General features: G+C 42.0%; 1 protein-coding gene across 1 annotated transcript; it reads right to left on the bottom strand.

Moving 5' to 3' along the window:
* Window positions 1–9,333: 9,333 nt before the first annotated feature.
* On the bottom strand, window positions 9,334–21,124 carry LOC134659900 (uncharacterized). The gene is made up of 11 exons (XM_063515606.1): window positions 20,784–21,124; window positions 19,477–19,536; window positions 18,776–19,029; window positions 18,213–18,448; window positions 17,000–17,175; window positions 15,461–15,631; window positions 14,895–15,035; window positions 13,276–14,760; window positions 12,085–12,233; window positions 9,491–10,981; window positions 9,334–9,389 (listed from the first exon to the last, which is right to left on the bottom strand). Exons 1-11 carry the CDS (start codon window positions 21,008–21,010, stop codon window positions 9,334–9,336), a joined length of 4,446 nt encoding a protein of 1,481 aa, XP_063371676.1. The 5' UTR covers window positions 21,011–21,124.
* Between the last annotated feature and the right edge of the window lie 347 nt (window positions 21,125–21,471).

The following is a 21,471-nucleotide window of genomic DNA, read 5'->3' as shown; positions in this document are numbered from 1 at the left end:
GCAAAATGCTATGCAATGAATGGGGTTGGCCGGTCGAAGTATTTAGCAGATGGCGTCATCATAGCTTGCCCTGTCAATCCCTAGGCCTAGAATTATGTAATTTTTTTGTTTTTTTATCCTCTGGATACCAGCCCTTTAAGCCAAATCTCATAGAAAAAGGGGCAAGCTATGATGGCGCCATCTATGCAAACCTTTGACAGTTGCCAACCCCATTACCACAGAATAAATAATAGTACTAGAGGTACAGTAGATTCACTTTCTAACAAAACGCGTCTTTTAAGACAGATATTACCGCCAGGTGGCGTAAGCGCGAGCTACTATGGCTAGACACCAAAATTGTTGTGGGCCGCATGTACTTGTAGCGACGCGACGAAATCACGGAGTGAGCCACGCCTGCTATTACTAGATACTACATACTACGTATACGACGGTGTAAAGTTACAGGTCTATTCACAAGAGCACGAATAAAATGAATGAGCGAATGAAAATTCTGTGGGTATCACACATAGAGAAATATAGTAAGACAAGAGTGCTCACTCCACACATCAGCTGTTTTAATACCAAAAAGACTATTAATTTCAGTGTCTACATCTAGCATCGAGTAGCGGAACTATCAATACTGCTACTTGACAATAGATGAAGCACCGACCGGAAAGTCTTGTTGTGTGTCTTTTTGGTATCAAAACTGATCTATGGAGTGAGCGCTCTATGAATTTTTTTCTCTATGGTACCTATCACATTAACACATGGCTCCCAAACTGTGCGCGCCCTGGGGCAATACTAATAAATCCACTACTAGACGCTAGATGTCGACCACGAAAATAACCCGCGTTTTGGTATGAAAGCTGATGTATGGCGTTAGCACTCTATCCTTACTTATATCTATGATATTAGTAAGGGATTTTATTACAATAAATCACATTTTTATGACTCAGTTTTGAAATGTTTTTTATTGACCATATCAACACATTTTATCGATTTACTAGTTGAAACGATCGCGTAAAAATCGCCATGTACAGTGGTTTAATAATAAAATTGATCGTTTTCGTAATGTTCGTCCAAAGTAAGTACCCCATAGACTAGGAATCCTCTAGACGGAGTTTAGAGCAATTATTTCATGAAACCGATGCTGCCAAAAATACGGGGGTGCGGGGGGACGAGGTGAGCGAATCCTGTGCCGTGATTGGTCCGTTCAAAGACACGGACCAATCTCGGCACGGGATTGACTCGAAGATGGAGTAAAACTACCGTATAAGTGGCAGAGGGGGTAGCGTTACTATGCTCAGTCTAGAGGATGTCTTGTCTGTGAAGTACCCATACAAAGTGTATAAGTTTGCTAAAATTGTTTAGCCTTTTTATAGGCCTCAAGAAATTATAAGGTTTTCTGGAAAATTCAAATATATTCAAATGCGATCAGATTTAAACCTTAAGTTCAAGTGCTAAGGTTGAAATTATATGTGGCTTTCCATTCCCTGTCCTTATCTTCACCTGCAATAAGGACCTTTTCATCAGAATTCCTATTGGAATTTAAGATGGAAACATCCTTATTGAACTTGAAGCATAAGGACCCTTCTGGCAAAGAGAATTTTCCCTTGTCTCTGCTTCTGGAGAGCCACATGACACGATAAATTGTAATATGCCTAGAAAAGGGTTAACACCATCAGTGTGTGAAGATGTCTTGAAGAATAAGCAGGTATGATAAAATTAATAGCTAAAAGCTGTAACAGACGGGCGTACAGGACCTCGATTGGTCCGGTCCGAGGATTTTTCGATGGAAGGTGGTCTGCCGTAGTTGTATGTGAGAACGAGAAAGATATGCTGACCGGAGCCGGGACGAGGTCGCGGTCCGGTACGCCAGTCTGTTATGGCCATAATGTTCGCAAACGTTGACCGACCTCCCTACAATATAATACATATACATAATTTGTATATAAATAATAAACGATTTAATAATTTTCAGTGTTGTTCGCTCATAAGATAGACTACCCAGAGTTAAGATACGACTTGCCGTCCACCAACGAGGACACTCGGGAAGAATAGAAGACATGCAAAAGCTCATAGAAATATATTTGTGAAATTTTATTCCCCTACTTTTATTATCGTTTCGAATTATTTAAAACCTCAAGTTTTCATGATGTTCGTTGAGCCAAGTCCCATGTAAATCGGGCCTAACTTACATAAGTTACCCATATGATATGACTCTAGGTACAGTCGCCATCAGATATATCGGAGCGGTCAAGGCGCTCACAAATATCTGAACACGCCTCTATTGTCAAGGCGTTATTCTTTAAATAAACACAAGTATAAGTTTACAGAGTGCGTGTTCAGATATTGTGAACACCTTGGCCGCTCCGATATATCTGATGGCGACTGTACATATCTTGCCATTTATACCAGGTATTTGCGGTTCAATAGAGAAAGATGGAAATAAAAACAAATAGTATATTTTTCTGTTTATTAGTACAAAAAGTTTAACAACATAACGGAGATTTATTACACTTTATATTTTTTTTTATAACAGCCTAAATAGACCGCATGCCATCTGCATACTTGATTATAATGTTCGTATCTTTCACACCAGTCATGAACAGAAATAAATATTTCTGCTCTCCGGCCGGAAAGCGTCAACTTTCGGCCCGCTGCGCTAAACCAATTTGCCGCTTTCCGGCTCCGTCGAACAGAAAATTAGCATACACACCTCGGCCAGTAAATAAGAAAGCCTCAGATGACGTCATGTTTGTCGACCTCGGCTTCGCCTCGGCCAACAATTACATGTGATCCGAGGCATTTCTCACTTTACAAGCCTAGGTGTGCAAAATATAATATTTCTAATTCAAAATAAAACAAAGCGTTCGTAGTCACTAAAAAGTAGCTAAATAACTAATTTTTGTTTTTATATTACCAGATACTATTATACAGATTATATTGTATATGACAGATTGTCCCAATTTATCCAACCGATCTCATCTGTCATCTGACCTTCCAACCCAGAGTGGAAACTGCAGCGGTAAGCATGGTCGCATTTTTATCGCTTGTCACCATGCCTGTGTAAGTGCGAAAGTGACGGGCATAGTTTCATTTCTTTTTAATTTCAATTAATTTATTTATATTTTGCTACAAAATGACATTGTATAGTTTATGGAGCATAATACTAACAATATTTTATAAGGCATAGTCGTAAGTACTAACAAAAATGATCCCTGATGGTCCTGTAATAAATGAATTTATTATTATTTATTATTATAGTGACAGGCGATAAAAATGGAACCATGCTGCACCCGCAGGCCCTAGTGCGATTAGTCCGGTTTCCTCACGATGTTTTCCTTTACCGAAAAACGACTTAATATCAATTGAACGCGCAAGCTCCGTATTGTAAATTAAATAACATGCTCTGATTACCCGCTATAGTATGTTTTAAACACGATGGGTACGCCAGGTGACATCTCCATACGACTTATAACCACCTAAAAACAGTAAAAACGCTAAATCCTACAAAATTGTATTGAATTGACATCTTTCAGCTTACCCTCCTTGCTTTAACATCAACATCAACATAGCAGTACCTACTGATAATTCCGCTACTCCGAGTAGCGGATCAAGTAGCCTACTCGATGCTAGATGTAATGTAGACACTGAAATTAATAGTCTTTTTGATACCAAAACTGATGTATGGAGTGAGCAATCTATGTATTTTTTTCTCAATGGCCAGGGGTCACCAAATGGCGAACCGCGGTTCGGATCCGGACCGCCGACATATATATTTTTTACTTATTTAATAAACTCGAGTAGAAACGGACCACGATGGTCATATTATTTTAAAAACATGACCTAAGAAGAAACTAATTGACCCCTGCTATAAGCTACCAGCGCTCTACTGTCTGAACTATCTGTCGAAAAATTGTACAAATGAGTGATTGGGCAGTAAATTGGACAATCGAACTTAGTATCTGTAATATAAAAACAGAGCTTACTCAAAACTGAGATCAGTATCGATTCAGTATGACTCTCGAGCGAGGAAGACTTTATTTTTATTCAATTAAAAATGTACTAATAAAATCACCAATGTTTATGACAGGCACCAATAGTGCACATTTTTGTTTATTACTGGTACCGTTGCCCTAGCCCAGGGGTCACCAAATAGCGGACCGCGGTCCGGGTCCGGACCGTCGACCTATTTAATTTTTTTGCTTATTCAATAAATTCAAGTAAAAACGAACGTGACCCCTGCCCTAGCCTAACGCTCATAATTGGTTCTTTATCCTATATGAATATAGTCAAGCCTGCAGCGTCTTGGCTATGACAAAGTGTGGACGTAATAAGTATTTTGAAGTTCGTGGCGCTGTCACACTTAGAACTGGCTGGATTACTTTAATAATCTATGTTTCTTGACGTTTAAAATAAATGAAGCAGGATTTAACATAATACAATAGCAAATCCATGGTATAATAATATACCCCGCCTGGTACTCTCTTCCGACCACGTGACGGACACAAGCCTACGTCATCATGCGACAGCGCTATATGATAATTTGCAATAGCGCTATATAAAGTGGCAATGTTATTGTATCGTAGGCTTGTGTCACTCTGGGAAGAGAAGACCATGTTTTATTAGACTATGAGCAAATCATAAGCATAATGAAAGCTCTATTCTTTGACGTGTAAGTAATGTATGTTACATGAATATTTACAAGTTAAATAAAAGGTCAGAACATTCTCTTATTTATGTGATCGTTCTTTTTTAATGTTTTACTTACTAATAAGAACATTTAGACATTTATTTTCTGGGTATAGGATTCATAGAAGAGGTTTCTATATATATAACATTATCTATGAACCGATATAATAAACTGAGATACGAGACAAAATACCGATAGATCGCTTTTTTAAAACAGCTTAAAATAAAATAATAGTAATTATTAAATATACCAAAAAAAGTAATAAATCAAACGAAAAATTCGACCTTAACCTTTTGGACGCCAATGACCGATATATCCGCACCGCAGGTTCAACGCCAAAGACCGATTAATCGGTTACAGACCACAGAGCAACATAGACCTACGTGCATATGCATAAAGTTCAATTTCAGTTTTGACACTTCGGCGACGTGGCGTCAGCGTGACAGCTTTTGTGTTTGACACGGCGTCGAAAAGGTTAAGTCATTGGACGTAGGTCTTGCAGTCTAGAAATTATTCTTGATGTGAAGTCAAGTTATAGAATTACAACTGATTTATTTTATTTAATAAAGCACATTTTTATTTACGAATTCAACAAACATTAATAATAAACGTATTACAACTAAAAACGTATGTCTGCTTTAGGGTTAAATTTAAAAAATGAACTAACCTCAAAAATTAGTTACTAGTAATTCGTCAATTTAAAATCATGGCTTAAATCACTTTCAATTAAAACTTATCACTACGAGAAATTTATTTTTAGTAATTTCTTACTCATTTTCGAAAGTACCCCAACGCACCTGTAGCATGACATGAGTATTGAACATTTTTGACAGTATTATATTCATTACAGTATATACAATATTAAAACACAAATAACAACTAAACATTATTAGACTTTCGTTTTTTGTTGGTACCTACTTACGTAAGAGCGTTGTAAAGATATATATTTTAGCAAGGACCATAAATGTCTTTTATGGTCCTTGATTTTAGTATGTAACTTAAGTAACGTAACTCAAACTATTAAAGCAATAACATTATTATGATCAAAACCTTCAAGTATTGTCAGAAATATGAAAATCAATCTGTATACCTATTTGCGCATTTTTGTAAGCTTATGTAAGGAGGGAATATTACACGATTTGCAGTAATACTTCATACCAAGATTTCCTCCCCACCCACCTGATTGTAAAAAAAGACATGGTCCCCTGATCCCCTCCCCCCTTAAATCGTCTTACGTAATAATTGAGTGGCAGAGTGGCACCTAGATAACTTAAATATACCAATCAGTACGCACATGATGAAACTGTGTCATTATGTACAACATAAGTCTGATTTATTCTTCTTATAAGTGATGAATCCGCCTCTTCTTAGGAGTGGGCGTGGCACTTACGTTGGAGGAGCGCGGGCGCAGCCGCGTCGCGCGGGGGGGCGAGGCGGGGGAGGGGGAGGGGGGGCGGCGGCGCGGCGAGGGCGGCGGCGATGGCGCTGTAACAAATACTATGTTACAGAGGGCCTACCGCGAACCACGTTCGACGTGTTGCCTCTCTCGTACGTAAGTGCCAATCCCTAGAATTGTGTCAAATTTTTGGTTTTTTATGCCCTGGATGCCAGCCCTTTAAGCCAAATCTATAGAAAAGGGGGCAAGCTATGATGGCGCCATCTATGCAAACCTTTGACAGTTGCCAACCCCATTTTAGGCCCCATTCGCACGGCAGCTTTTTCAACGCGCGTTAAAAAAGCGTTTAAATGACACAAATGGATACATTTATTCACACGACAGCGATGGCGCTTTTTATCAACCCTTGTTCGATTTTTGACTTTAAGCCTTGGTCGTTAAATCGAATTTAGAGTGCGGACAGATTCAAGCGCTTTTTTAACGCGTGTTGAAAAAGCTGCCGTGCGATTGGGGGCTTAAGAGTAAATTTTCGTCGTATACAAAAGCAGGTATAACATCAGGTCGACTAACCTTGTTTCTCGGAATCCGAGTCCGAGTCGGACGGGGGCCGGTACCGTGACCGTCCGACGGTGAACGCGCTTATCACTCGCTCGCTCTTGAATATTGAGTTCCGCCGGGGCGCCGTCTTTATCTTACCTGGCGAGTTAAACCATCAGGTTAACCCTCAAGCTCTCTATGCTTACATAAAAGACGGACTGGCATCCGTTAAATTACGAACGATTATAAATAACGGTCATTGGAATAAAAATACTAAGTGTAAGGCCTGAGTGGACGCTCGAGTTGTGCGTGCAGCGGGGCGGGGCGTGCGGCGTGCATGTTAAACAAATGCAAGCGTATAGGAGCGGCCTTAGTGCACGCTGCTCACATCACGCGTGAGCCCACAGCCACGCTGCACGCCCCGCCGAACGCTCCGCTTCGAGCGTCCACTCAGTGTAAGGCCACATTAGAGAATGTACAATTACACACAAATTAGATTTTGACGTTTTTGATATTCAATTGACTAGTAGGTACGCAGTGTTAGCCGAAACGTTCATGTAATTGAAATTTATTAACCATTACAAATTGAACCGTAAACTGTAACCGTCCGTTACAGTTTACGGTTCAATTTGTACTGGTCAATTGCAATTAACGTTCGGCCAACACCGCTATAGTTAGTTTTTTTTGCATTAGAAAGAAGGTAAACAATCTTGATGTGTCTTTTAATTGAAAAACATGTTTTAAAAATAAGCCACGGCAAATATGTAACAATTATGAATCTAATACGATCATTTATATTCTTCTGCTTTCATAAATATAAGTTACTGATTTAAAAAAAAAGCGTTTTTTCAATTAAAAGACATGTCAAGATCGCTTACCTTCTTTCTAATGCTAAAAAAAACGAACTATAATACGTGTGTGAGATAGCTAGCTGCTCGGATTGACTTAAACCTTTTAAGTCCCAGAATGCCATGCAGTTAGCTTGGTCCTACTCTTAGACTCATTTGATATCTCTTTCTTACAAGTAAGATGCGAGCGCGACGGAGCTATCGAGTTATTCACTTGGTCTTCAGGCTTCCAATGTTCGTAAGATTTTCTTTGTCCTGGCGTGACAAAGTTATAAAAATGAATATGTTATTATAACTAACCCAACTACCTACTTACTCTTATTTTCTATAGTTCGTTTTTTTAGCATTAGAAAGAACTTGAAAGAAGGTAAGCGATCTTGACATGTCTTTTAATTAAAAAGCGGCCAAGTGCGAGTCGGACTCGCCCATGAAGGGTTCCGTATTCAGGGGATTTATGACGTATTAAAAAAAACTACTTACTAGATCTCGTTCAAACCAATTTTCGGTGGAAGTTTGCATGGTAATGTACATCATATATTTTTTTTAGTTTTATCATTCTCTCATTTTAGAAGTTACAGGGGGGGGGGGGGGACACACATTTTACCACTTAGGAAGTGTCTCTCGCGCAAACTATTCAGTTTAGAAAAAAATGATATTAGAAACCTCAATATCATTTTTGAAGACCTATCCATAGATACCCCACACGTATGGATTTGATAAAAAAAATTTTTGAGTTTCAGTTCACAGTATGGGGAACCCCCAAAATGTATTGTTATTTTTCTATTTTTGTGTGAAAATCTTAATGCGGTTCACAGAATACATCTACTTACCAAGTTTCAACAGTATAGTTCTTATAGTTTCGGAAAAAAGTGGCTGTGACATACTGACGGACAGACAGACGGACAGACGGACGGACAGACAGACAGACATGACGAATCTATAAGGGTTCCGTTTTTTGCCATTTGGCTACGGAACCCTAAAAACGCTTTTTAAAAATCAGTAACTATTACTTATGACAGCAGAAGAATATAAATGATCGTATTAGATTCATAATTGTTACATATTTGCCGTGACTTATTTATAAAACGTGTTTTTCAATTAAAATACACGTCAAGATTGTTTACCTTATTTCTAATGCTACAAAAAAAAACTATGTCCAAAGAGGAAAATGAGAATAGGCTACATGACTAATTTTTTTTATGGTATCAATCGATCAGGTTTGTTTTTAGGATCAAATGTCTATATGGGACCCATTGCATTAAAGTAACACAAAAGTCAGAAATTGTAGTCAAAGTCCGACAGTCGCACTTCACTCGCGAAACGCCCTATACAAAACGGCCAGAGGCCGTGACGTCATCGCCCATCTTGTAGTATGGACAAAACAAGAAAATTGCGTTTTTGTCGGTGAAATATTGCGTTTATGTATATAGTTGCTATACAATATTTTTTTGGATGAAATGTAAGGAATCGAATGGTACCCTTACTTTTATCGTTTTTGGAAGTTAAAAAAACTTAAATTTTGAAACTTTCAGGTCCTGTAATTTTGTAATTTTCGGGCCTTAGTCGGTCAGATGGCAAAAGGCCGGACGGTTTAACTCTGGTGCCGTGGGAGAAAGGGAAGTGCCAGGTGGACCAGGGACGGCAGGATGTAGCGCAGGTAGCGGTTACGGAGCGAGTGCCATGAGCTGCGACATCTGGAGCGCGCTGTGTGACGAGTAGCCAACTCACCGACGGCCGCGGCGGCGCGCAGGCGCGACACCTGCGACGGAGGCAGCGCCAGCTGACCCAGGGACGGCAGGATGTAGCGCAGGTAGCGGTTCCGGAGCGAGTGCCATGAGCTGCGACATCTGGAGCGCGCTGTGTGACGAGTAGCCAACTCACCGACGGCCGCGGCGGCGCGCAGGCGCGACACCTGCGACGGAGGCAGCGCCAGCTGACCCAGGGACGGCAGGATGTAGCGCAGGTAGCGGTTCCGGAGCGAGTGCCATGAGCTGCGACATCTGGAGCGCGCTGTGTGACGAGTAGCCAACTCACCGACGGCCGCGGCGGCGCGCAGGCGCGACACCTGCGACGGAGGCAGCGCCAGCTGACCCAGGGACGGCAGGATGTAGCGCAGGTAGCGGTTCCGGAGCGAGTGCCATGAGCTGCGACATCTGGAGCGCGCTGTGTGACGAGTAGCCAACTCACCGACGGCCGCGGCGGCGCGCAGGCGCGACACCTGCGACGGAGGCAGCGCCAGCTGACCCAGGGACGGCAGGATGTAGCGCAGGTAGCGGTTCCGGAGCGAGTGCCATGAGCTGCGACATCTGGAGCGCGCTGTGTGACGAGTAGCCAACTCACCGACGGCCGCGGCGGCGCGCAGGCGCGACACCTGCGACGGAGGCAGCGCCAGCTGGCCCAGGGACGGCAGGATGTAGCGCAGGTAGCGGTTCCGGAGCGAGTGCCATGAGCTGCGACATCTGGAGCGCGCTGTGTGACGAGTAGCCAACTCACCGACGGCCGCGGCGGCGCGCAGGCGCGACACCTGCGACGGAGGCAGCGCCAGCTGACCCAGGGACGGCAGGATGTAGCGCAGGTAGCGGTTCCGGAGCGAGTGCCATGAGCTGCGACATCTGGAGCGCGCTGTGTGACGAGTAGCCAACTCACCGACGGCCGCGGCGGCGCGCAGGCGCGACACCTGCGACGGAGGCAGCGCCAGCTGACCCAGGGACGGCAGGATGTAGCGCAGGTAGCGGTTCCGGAGCGAGTGCCATGAGCTGCGACATCTGGAGCGCGCTGTGTGACGAGTAGCCAACTCACCGACGGCCGCGGCGGCGCGCAGGCGCGACACCTGCGACGGAGGCAGCGCCAGCTGACCCAGGGACGGCAGGATGTAGCGCAGGTAGCGGTTCCGGAGCGAGTGCCATGAGCTGCGACATCTGGAGCGCGCTGTGTGACGAGTAGCCAACTCACCGACGGCCGCGGCGGCGCGCAGGCGCGACACCTGCGACGGAGGCAGCGCCAGCTGGCCCAGGGACGGCAGGATGTAGCGCAGGTAGCGGTTCCGGAGCGAGTGCCATGAGCTGCGACATCTGGAGCGCGCTGTGTGACGAGTAGCCAACTCACCGACGGCCGCGGCGGCGCGCAGGCGCGACACCTGCGACGGAGGCAGCGCCAGCTGACCCAGGGACGGCAGGATGTAGCGCAGGTAGCGGTTCCGGAGCGAGTGCCATGAGCTGCGACATCTGGAGCGCGCTGTGTGACGAGTAGCCAACTCACCGACGGCCGCGGCGGCGCGCAGGCGCGACACCTGCGACGGAGGCAGCGCCAGCTGACCCAGGGACGGCAGGATGTAGCGCAGGTAGCGGTTCCGGAGCGAGTGCCATGAGCTGCGACATCTGGAGCGCGCTGTGTGACGAGTAGCCAACTCACCGACGGCCGCGGCGGCGCGCAGGCGCGACACCTGCGACGGAGGCAGCGCCAGCTGGCCCAGGGACGGCAGGATGTAGCGCAGGTAGCGGTTACGGAGCGAGTGCCAGGAACGAGCTGCAACAAACAAGTCATTTTAATTACTTTCATGGTTTAAAAACTAAAATATTTACCAGTCGCTTTTCGGTGAAGGAAAACATCGTGAGGAAAGCTTTTATCGCTGATTGTACTTTTCCTATCACAGACAACTAATACACATTGAGACCATTCTAAAAAAACCCAAACACAATTCGGTTGCGTTGTTTTATCATAGAGTTCCTAAACTGAGACTTCCGTGGTACCATAATATTGCATTGTCACCCGACTTACACACGTATGCAAATTTTCAGCTTCATCGGAAACCGGGAAGTGGGACAAATTTTACTTGCAAGATTTGAGCCTACGAAACATTGCAAGTTACATAAAAGCTTGTAAAAAAAATGGGATGCTATCAGCCGAGGTAGAGGACGTGAAATATCTTCACGCACACTTCCGGTAAGCTTCCATAGCTCAGAATACCTAAACTAAAATGTAATTCTATGGAACTTGCTAACTATGTAAACAAACCGCCGTTTTGAAATTGTCTCTGAACGATGAATTTACTAGTGACTTTTGTTTACATAGTTAGCCAGTTCCATAGAATGACACTTTACACAATAATACTAGTGACTTTTGTTTACATAGTTAGCCAGTTCCATAGAATGACACTTTACACAATAATACTAGTGACTTTTGTTTACATAGTTAGCCAGTTCCATAGAATGACACTTTACACAATAATACTAGTGACTTTTGTTTACATAGTTAGCCAGTTCCATAGAATGACACTTTACACAATAATACTAGTGACTTTTGTTTACATAGTTAGCCAGTTCCATAGAATGACACTTTACACAATAATACTAGTGACTTTTGTTTACATAGTTAGCCAGTTCCATAGAATGACACTTTACACAATAATACTAGTGACTTTTGTTTACATAGTTAGCAAGTTCCATAGAATGACACTTTCTTTACACAATAAAGATCGGTTTTCCTAGGATAGCGGTGCCGTCATATAGCGGCCGTCTCCATACTAAATAATACGGCTAAATATGGATGTCGTAGTATTTGTATGGAGACGGCCGCTATATGACGGCACCGCTATCGGAGGAAAGCAAAGCTTAACAGTCGCCACTCACTCTGCGACGTGAGGCGTGTATACTCGCTCTGTAGCTCCCGCCAGATGGTGTTGCCATTCACCATCCGCATCCGGTTGCCGACGGATATCCACGCCACTATAGAGTGGTCTTCTAATGACGTGTATTCACGTCCGTTCGCCACGCAAGACCTGGCGATAACAACGATATACTTAAGACACGCTAAAAATTATCTAACTCAGATGAGATGTATTTAAAATAAGCACGTTTAAAAATATGTATTAACTTTATAGAATATTTACTTACTGAAAATGTATTAAAAATATAACCATGTCGTTTTTAACCTTTTCGACGCCGTGTCAAACACAAAAGCTGAAAGACCAAAGTGTCAAAACTGAAATTAAACTTTATGCATGTGCACATAGGTCGATGTTGCTCTGTGATATGTGACCGATTAATCCGTCTATGGCGTTGGACCTGCGGTGCTAATATATGCGTCATTGGCGTCCAAAAGGTTAGGTTATACATTCATTGCCACCCAGCCAAACAAGACATCCGCGCCAGGCCACAAAAAATTCTTCATATAAAGGTGTAGTACCACGATCCCGACTATCGGGTCGTCCGGCCTGGGACCGAAATCATAAAATACCCGATAGTCGGGTTTTCGGCACTGAAGGTGTCAATAAAGCTTCAATTCTCTTGTTTCTTTCTGATTTGTTAGGAGTGGCCATAACTATAGCAGTCACCCTATCTATGTATAGCAGTAATTTAAGTTTCGTAATGTGTTTATTTACATTCGTTAACGTTGTCACAGAATAATTAACAGTACTAACTACAGAAGACTCACTCTCTAACAAAACGCGTCTGTTGCGATCAGCACAGATATGGCCGCTAGGTGGCGACAGCGCCACGCGCGGCTTATGGCTTTCCCCAAAATTGGGGCCGAACGGATGTACTTTTAGCTACCTGTGGCAAAGCGACGAAATCGCGGAGTGAGACACGGCTGACGTTGTCAAAAAATAGTACATTACATACCTAGAGAGGTGAATTCGTGAATGCTCCAGATCGCAGGTGTTTGTGGCCCGAACCGAAGGTGAGGACCATAAATATGCGATCTGGGGCTTTACGAATTACCGCCCGTGGTTTGTCTAAATCTAAAGTTTTACGTCTTGCCATGGACAGGAAGTGAGATTTTCTCCTCGCGTAGCGGAAATATATAAACAGTCTACTTACTTCTTAAATTTAACAGGTTTGAGAAACACGCTCCTAGGAGCGACTGCTTTTCTATCATTTTCCTTGCCCATATTTTCAGTCTTTTTATTGTTACTACCTTTTCTTCTCTCCCTTTCATCCTTGTCTCTATCTATTCTGTCTTTTAACACTTTATATTTTTCCTTATCAGTTTCAGTGTCTGTTCTATTTTTGTCATTTCCTTTATTTTTATCTTTTTGACCCGCCTTTTCAGCTCTATCATCGTTCGCTTTATCAGCATTTTCTTTTTCATTAATTATACTTTTATTATCACTATTCTCTGGCCTTTTAATGAATTTCCCTTTATGATTTCTTGGCATATTCATAGCTGATCGTCTTCTATCCAAAAGCTTACCTACATTTATTTTCTCTTTATATTTATTTTGTGATAACTTAGATTTCTCAAATGCGTCGCTACTGTCGCTTATTTCTGACTTATCTTGATCGTTACCGGTCTCTGGTTTCTTAGGACTTTCTTTATGTTCTCTTCTGGAAGGCCCTGGTTTTTCTTCTTTTCTTTTATTAGATGTATTTTCTATTTTATCTTTTTCATCGTTTTTCGTATTCTTTGCCTTGTCATTCTTAGAATTATCTTCTATAATCTTCATGGATGGCCTGGTTGTTTTTTTAGTACCAGGGGAGCTGACGACGTCTTTTTTAGTTTTCCTATCACTTTCTTTATTTGCATTGGTATCATTTGCTTTAATATTTTTCATGTCTTTATTAGGATCTTTAGATCTAGTTCGGACATTCTTGACCTGATTTTCATCTGTGTTACTATCACTAATTAGAATAGATTTACCATTCCTTTTATCAGTCTCATTAGACTTTGTTCTAGTATTTCTACGATTTTGAATTCTATCTGAATCACTAATAATTACAGACTTGTTGCGTTCTCTTAGCACTCTCTTTTCTGAATCTTGAGATCTCGTCCTCCTAGTACTTCGTCCAGCACTTTCATTAGTGCTATCACTTTCATCACTAATAACCACTGATTCATCACCAGCAGTTTTGCGCTTTTCTCTAATTCTGCATCTAGATTTTCGTTGTTTTTGAACGACAACACTATCACTTTCATCACTAACTAGCACAGATTGATTATCTTCCTTTGTTCCTTTAGACTTGCGTCTAATTTTTCTTTCATTACTATCAGCATTACTACTGTTATCATCTCTAACTAGCATAGATTCATTATCTTCTGCTGTGCCTTTAGACTTACGTCTAGTTTGTCTTTGATTACCGGATTGACTAGTTTCATCACTATTACTCTCTACAACGATAGAGTCATCATTTTTATTAGATCTCGTTTCCTTTCTCTCCGGATTGAGCCTGGCACTGGCCCGTCTCTCAAGATGCCTCCGGATGTGTTGCTTGACCTCTGTGTCGCTGTCAGTGGTGTCTCGGGAGCTGATTCGGGCCGGTCTGTGTATCTGCGGCTTGACTTTCAACTCGCTGGACAGGGTCGACCTGGAGAGACACAAAGATTTCTAAAATTAACAAAATTAATATCATCTTGGCAAACATTTGCAAAACTAAACAAACATAATTCATTTAAGTTGAAGTATGAATAAGGCAGTAAAATTATTTATCGAAAGACTCACGGGGAGTTGTCGAACAGCTCTCTGTTCCTGTTCCACAGCTGCCTCCGCTTCGGCTGGACGGCTATCACCTTCTCTTTCTCACTGTCGCTGGTTATACTGGCTGTGTTGCGCGCCTCTCGCGTGCTGTGTCTCATACGATACCTAATATACAAAAAAACCTTGACAAACAAGTGAGCATTGGGTCTGCAAAGTAATATTTTTTAGGATTTGAATATAAATATATTTATGCTTTTCCGTGAAGAATATATTATGTAATTAGTTGTAAGCAAGATTTGTAAATAAACGTTTTATTTATTTATTTTAAAGTGGGGCGCTGAGTCAGTAGCTTGTAGAACACTCGGGTTTTACACTCCCACCATAGACTCTATGACTCTTAGTGTAAGGCCTGAGTGGACGCTCGAGTTGTGCGTGCAGCGGGGCGGGGCGTGCGGCGTGCATGTTAAACAAATGCAAGCGTATAGGAGCGGCCTTAGTGCACGCTGCTCACATCACGCGTGAGCCCACAGCCACGCTGCACGCCCCGCCGAACGCGCCGCTTCGAGCGTCCACTCAGGCCTTACACTTACCTCTTCTCCGGGGTGACGTCAGCGACGCTCCGCAGCCCCAGGTGTTTCGCAAACTCCTTGAGAGTGAGCCGCTGTGTCAGCAACTTTTCTAGCGGCCCGCACCGTTTCAGGCACACCAGCGGGTTCAGTTTGTAGAACACTCGGGTTTTGTATTCCTCGTCTTTGTCAAACCTGGATAACATAATTTTCTGATTATTCTGCAGTGTGTAAGGGTGGGTCCACCTGTCCAATGTCATTGCGAATTACTTTCTCATTAAGCAAGATGTGAGATGCAATACACATTGGACAAAGAATTTGGATAAGTGGAATACCATCCTAAGAACTGTAGGGAATATAGAAGTCCGTTTGTTGGCGCGAAGTGTAAATGTCAAGTTTAAATTTTACAACGTGTAAGGGAACGCGCGTGAACTGATGAGGGGGAAGGAACTATTAGTTACTTATAACCACGCTTACCAATCGCCCAGGGTTCGAAAGGATAATTATCAATGATATAGTTATCGCGATAATTATCGTAATTTTTATGGCTGATAAAATCGATTCGATAACAACCTAAAATTTAAAACCTAAAATATAAAAAACACCCCAATATTTTTTTTTACTATAATTCAAAGAAAATAAATATAGCACCATCCATACCGGGATAATTATCCGATATAGCGATAATTATCAAAGACTATAATTATCTGGATAATTTCGAACCCTGCATTCACCGGGTATTGACAAGTTTGTACATAGCTGGTCCAACAAGTAAACATTGACGCATTTTTAAAACACACGTCAACGGAGTGTTACAAAAACGCGGTATGTTTGGGCCTTTAAGCAAAGAGAATAGAGTGAATAGAGAGTTACTGTCGTGGTAAATTATGTAGCCCCAGTACATTTACCGCCATCTTTTGACAAAAGATTAAAACTGTTAGATCGCCATTTGACTTTGATCCTTATTCTTTCAATGGTATGTGTTAAATTGGTAAATATCGAAAACGCCATCTACCCGAGTGTAGGCGCCATCGCTCGAAAAGATTGCACCATAGTTTTGGCCTACTGTCGGGTAGATGGCGTTAATTTCAATATTTAACAAATTAACACATATCACTGAAATAATAAGGGTCATAGTCAAGTGGCGTTCTAACAGTTTTAATCTTCTGTCAAAAGATGGCAGTGAATTTACTGTGGCTACACCGACCGGCCGACCGGTCTGGCCTAGTGGGTAGTGACCCTGCCTGTGAAGCCGCGGTCCTGGGTTCGACAGTAAGGGCATTTATTTGTGTGATGAGCACAGATATTTGTTCCTGAATCATGGTTGTTTTCTATGTATTTAAGTATTTGTATATTATATATATCGTTGTCTGAGTGCCCACAACACAAGCTTTCTTGAGCTTACCGTGGGGCTTAGTCAATTTGTGTATAGTCCTATAATATTTATTTATTATTTATTTACATAATTTACTTTGACAATCCGCCTCTGTTTCAAATTCTCTTTGCTAGTACTCACGGGATATGCAGTCCTCAAGCAAAGAGTGCTTTATGTACACTACGTACCTCTTGAGGTCGTCAGCCCCCGCAGTCCTGGCGAGGAACCCGCGCAGCACCCTCACGTCGTGGTCGTCGATCACTAGCTCCTTGCACAACTCTTTCTGCGCTGAGGACGAGGAACTGCTGTCCGAGTCCGCTTGGGGCCGGGACTTGGGTGAAGGTTTAGGGGATTTGTTCGGAACCTGGGACAAAATGGAGACAGGTAAGTTACTAGAACTCAAACTCTACTATGACAGTGGCTCACTCCGCGATTTCGTCGCTTTGCAACAGGTAGCTACAAGTACATCCACACAATTTTGGTGGCTAGCCATAAGCCGCGCGTGGCGCTGTCGCCACCTAGCGGCCATATCTGTCCTGATCGTAATAGACGCGTTTTGTTAGAGAGTAAGTCTTCTGTACCTAGTACTATTATTTATTCTGTGACTATGGTACTTGGTATTTGATCTGCCGCTTAGTGTTTGTGGGCCGAATATTCGGTGATTATCCGAATGTGCGTATGCGGTCGAATAATTTAGTTGTGCCGAATATTCGGAAGTCCAACCAACGAAAATAGAAACACATGCCTTACCATACAAATATACCTATCTATAAGAATAGTAGATAAGCCAAGGTGAAAATAGTTTTGCTACCATGTGACACAATGCTTTCCATCTACATGGAAATTATTATGTTCCAAAATATTATTATTAAAAATAATATTAAAAAAAACCGGCCAAGTGCGAGTCGGACTCGCGCACGGAGGGTTCCGCATCATCAACAAAAAATAGAGCAAAACAAGCAAAAAAACGGTCACCCATCCAAGTACTGACCCCGCCCGACGTTGCTTAACTTCGGTCAAAAATCACGTTTGTTGTATGGGAGCCCCACTTAAATCTTTATTTTATTCTGTTTTTAGTATTTGTTGTTATAGCGGCAACAGAAATACATCATCTGTGAAAATTTCAACTGTCTAGCTATCACGGTTCGTGAGATACAGCCTGGTGACAGACGGACGGACGGACTGACAGCGGAGTCTTAGTAATAGGGTCCCGTTTTTACCCTTTGGGTACGGAACCCAAAAAAGAAAAAAAAATCGTGTCCTAGACCAAAAAAGTTTGGTCCCTCCAAGCAGAGAAGAAAAGTGCTACTTAGATCAGTTTGATTCCTAGCAGGGAAAAAAAAGCCTTGTTCCGAATAGGTGGTGAGATTTTTTATTTATTTTATAATTTATAAACCATACCTGTTCATCATCAGAACTGGTCTGCAGCAGCGACTGCACTAACTTCTGTTCTTCTTTCCCTCTATCTACAGTCTTCGCTTTCTGCAACTTCTGCGGACTTCTTTCTATTTCTTTAACTTTGCGTGATCTTGGTCCAGGTAAGGTCGGTGACTGTGTCTGTTCCTTTATGTCTTCTGAAGAGCTGCTTTCTAGAAGACTTTGTACTAGTTTCTCTTGTTCTGGGTCTCGTACTTTTACTGTCATTGGATAATAGAACATATAAGGATAAATTGCAAAATTGTATTAACGTTTTACGTAACCCGAACTGTTTGAAGTACGGTACTTATTAATTTAAGTAATAAGCAAGTAACTCATTTAATATCATAGTGTCAACTAACTTTTTTTAGTTTGTAATAAACAAATGTTTTTTTTTACTTTAGAGTCATTTAAAGAAGGTAGATTTTGCGAATGTCAAAAAAAGGATATTTTGTTTGATGGAGTTCCCGTTATGCAACTCCACCAACTAAAATTAGGTACACAGCAATACTTTTATATTAAAAATTTGTATACAAAAAGATACACACCAGCTTTCTTTTGCGGTGACTTCTTTTCCTTGCTGTCTTCTAAAAGACTTATCACAATTAGCTCCTCCTTGTCTTCGACTGCCTTCTTTTGCGGAGACTTAGATATTTGTGTCAATTCATCGCTCTTAATCTGCTTCGCTTTGGTGTGTGATTCCTCACTGGAGGACCTTTTTCTTTTGCGCGGGGAAGCCTCTTGTGGTTGGACAGCTTTAGCGGTTGGCTTGTCACCTAACTCGTTGGCGTTTACGTCGCATCTAAAACAAATAGGGATAATGATGGTGACACATGTTGATTTTGTAACAAAATCTAATTAGGTTCGGCAATGCGCATGTAACACCTCTGGAGTTGCAGGCGTCCATAGGCTACGGTGATTGCTTGCCATCAGGCGGGCATCAAAAATAGAAAATGTCAGGAGCAAACAGAACACACAAATAGGGGCCTACCAGCATCCAAGCCAGGGACCTGGGACCTTCTGCTTGCTAATGAGATCACTACTGACTTAGTAACTATTTATTAATCTGTGCTACCAACTAGGCTACGAGGCTATTTATACATTTTTTTTCTCTCAATTTATCTGTTTTAGCCATAACCAGATGTTATATCTTTTTTCAGCGTTTTGAGAGATCTTCCATTAAAATATACTCTAGGCGCAGTATTTGCCACCTTTTCAAGTTAGTACATAAGATAATATTAGTTAATACCTGGAGTGATGGGGATGCTGGGAGCAGCAGCGGTGCGCCCGCGCACTCTCTCGCCGCGGCCTGCACACAAAACACACAAATAAACACACTATCATAGAGTTAATAATTAAGCTTAGAATATATTTAAAAGTGGAAAAATTACTGTCTTGGATGAGACTTGAACTCACGGCCTCTGGCTTCAAGTCTCACCCAAGACATTAATTTTTATCACTTTTATATTTATTCTAAGCTTAATAGCATTGTTTGCTGACTTTCCTGCTTGTTAAAAAAAATGGTTATTTAACTAAGCCTAATTTAAAAAATCCAAGCCTCATTGCTATTTAATAGTCCTAAAAACGATGATCGATCGAAAGTAAGAAAGAAAAAATATCATATAGTCATGGTGTGGTCATGTTTTCTTTACAATACAGATTGTGCCCTATATAGGTTAAAAATAACTGTTAAAAAGATGATTTCCAAATTTTCCTACAATATTTTTATGTCTTAGAACAATCTTGCTTCAGTGTTTGCGGAATGTAAATCTTGAAAGTACCTAAATTAAGATTAATAAGAAAAAAACCATTGATCTCAAAATCAGAAGTAATCCACATTCACGGTCATGTGGGTGGTAAATTGAAGCAGATTGGGCCTACGGAAAGGGGCCACTTTTGGGCTGGAGCATGGCATTTCACCCACTCCTAGTGAACAAAGTAAACAGTCGCTTACAGCAGGTGTGGTCAAACAGCAGCGTGAGGACCATATGACCGGACGTACCGTCCGTACCCTACGGACCTTCAATTGTGTAATTTCAAAGCTTAAAGAGTAGAATGTTAAAGTATATCCTGATGATGATGATAAGGTGCGCGTTGTAGACCTCTTGGCACCTAATAAAAAGGTGTACAAGCTATAACTACCGCTCCGCTGAACAGCCCTCGCTGGAGGACTTACTCGTCAGGATATAAAACACTCAACCAATCTGCTTATCTTCGTTAAGTCCCCGTGTACTTACACAAGTACAAAATAAAAGAAAGTTCCAAATTAAAAAGCGCTATAATTGTGTAATTGCTCTTCAAGAAAGTCTATTGTTAGTCGTATAAGACCTTTCAATACAATAGGATTCAAATGTAATTAGTAAATACATTCCACAAGTAGTCATATAAAATATGTCACATTTTTGAAGAATGTTGATTTGCACAGTTACTGTGCACCCAGATGCTATTGTGTCACTGTGTCACAGTAGCATCTGGGTTATTTTTTGATTGAGCAAACGCTTATCAGCATAGCAGAGCAGCATAGCATAGTATAGCAGTATTAGTTAGCTTAGTTACTTATGACGTCGCCGGTGAAGTAGAGGCGCAGAATCCCGCGCGGCGCCGCCGGCACCAGCCGCCAGTGACCGTAGCGCCCGCAGGATAGTCGCAGTGCGCCCCACTTCCAACCTCCCGCCGCGTAAGTAGCAAAAACGCGCGCGTTGTCGAAAGCCCTCTACCCGGCCCCGCCGCGTGTCCACCTCGCACCAACGCCCGCCGGCGTAAATAAAGTACTTATTCGGCATCTTGGCCGGTACACTACACTTTTGAGACCACTAATTCAATAAAAGATAACTAAATAAACTTTTAGCAAATACGCGGCGTCCTCGGTTTGACATTTGCATTACTTTTGTTTTTTTTTTTATCATTTGTTTGAGTCAGAATCGTTTGAGGTAGTTATGAACACGCCGTGTTTTAAAATAAATAATTCAACCAATGTATACTCATGCTAGAGTCACTATTTTAGAATGGCCAATCATATCGTCCAAAGTAAAATATGACGGTGACGCACTGCCATCTGATTGGTCTAAATACTGTGCGCAAAGTGAGTCCGAATTGTAAGACAAAGTATTATTGTTAACAAGGAATAAGATAAACGATTCCTTTATCCAAGCCATGAGCCATAGGTTAATTAATTCACCTTATTTAAATTCAAACCCAATTTTTCGCAGCAGTAGTTGATGAGTGTAATTAATGATATTTACAT

Source organism: Cydia amplana, chromosome 25 (genome assembly GCF_948474715.1).
Source record: "Cydia amplana chromosome 25, ilCydAmpl1.1, whole genome shotgun sequence".
In the NCBI taxonomy this organism is placed as follows: domain Eukaryota; kingdom Metazoa; phylum Arthropoda; class Insecta; order Lepidoptera; family Tortricidae; genus Cydia; species Cydia amplana.
This window is presented reverse-complemented; position numbering and strand designations above follow the sequence as displayed.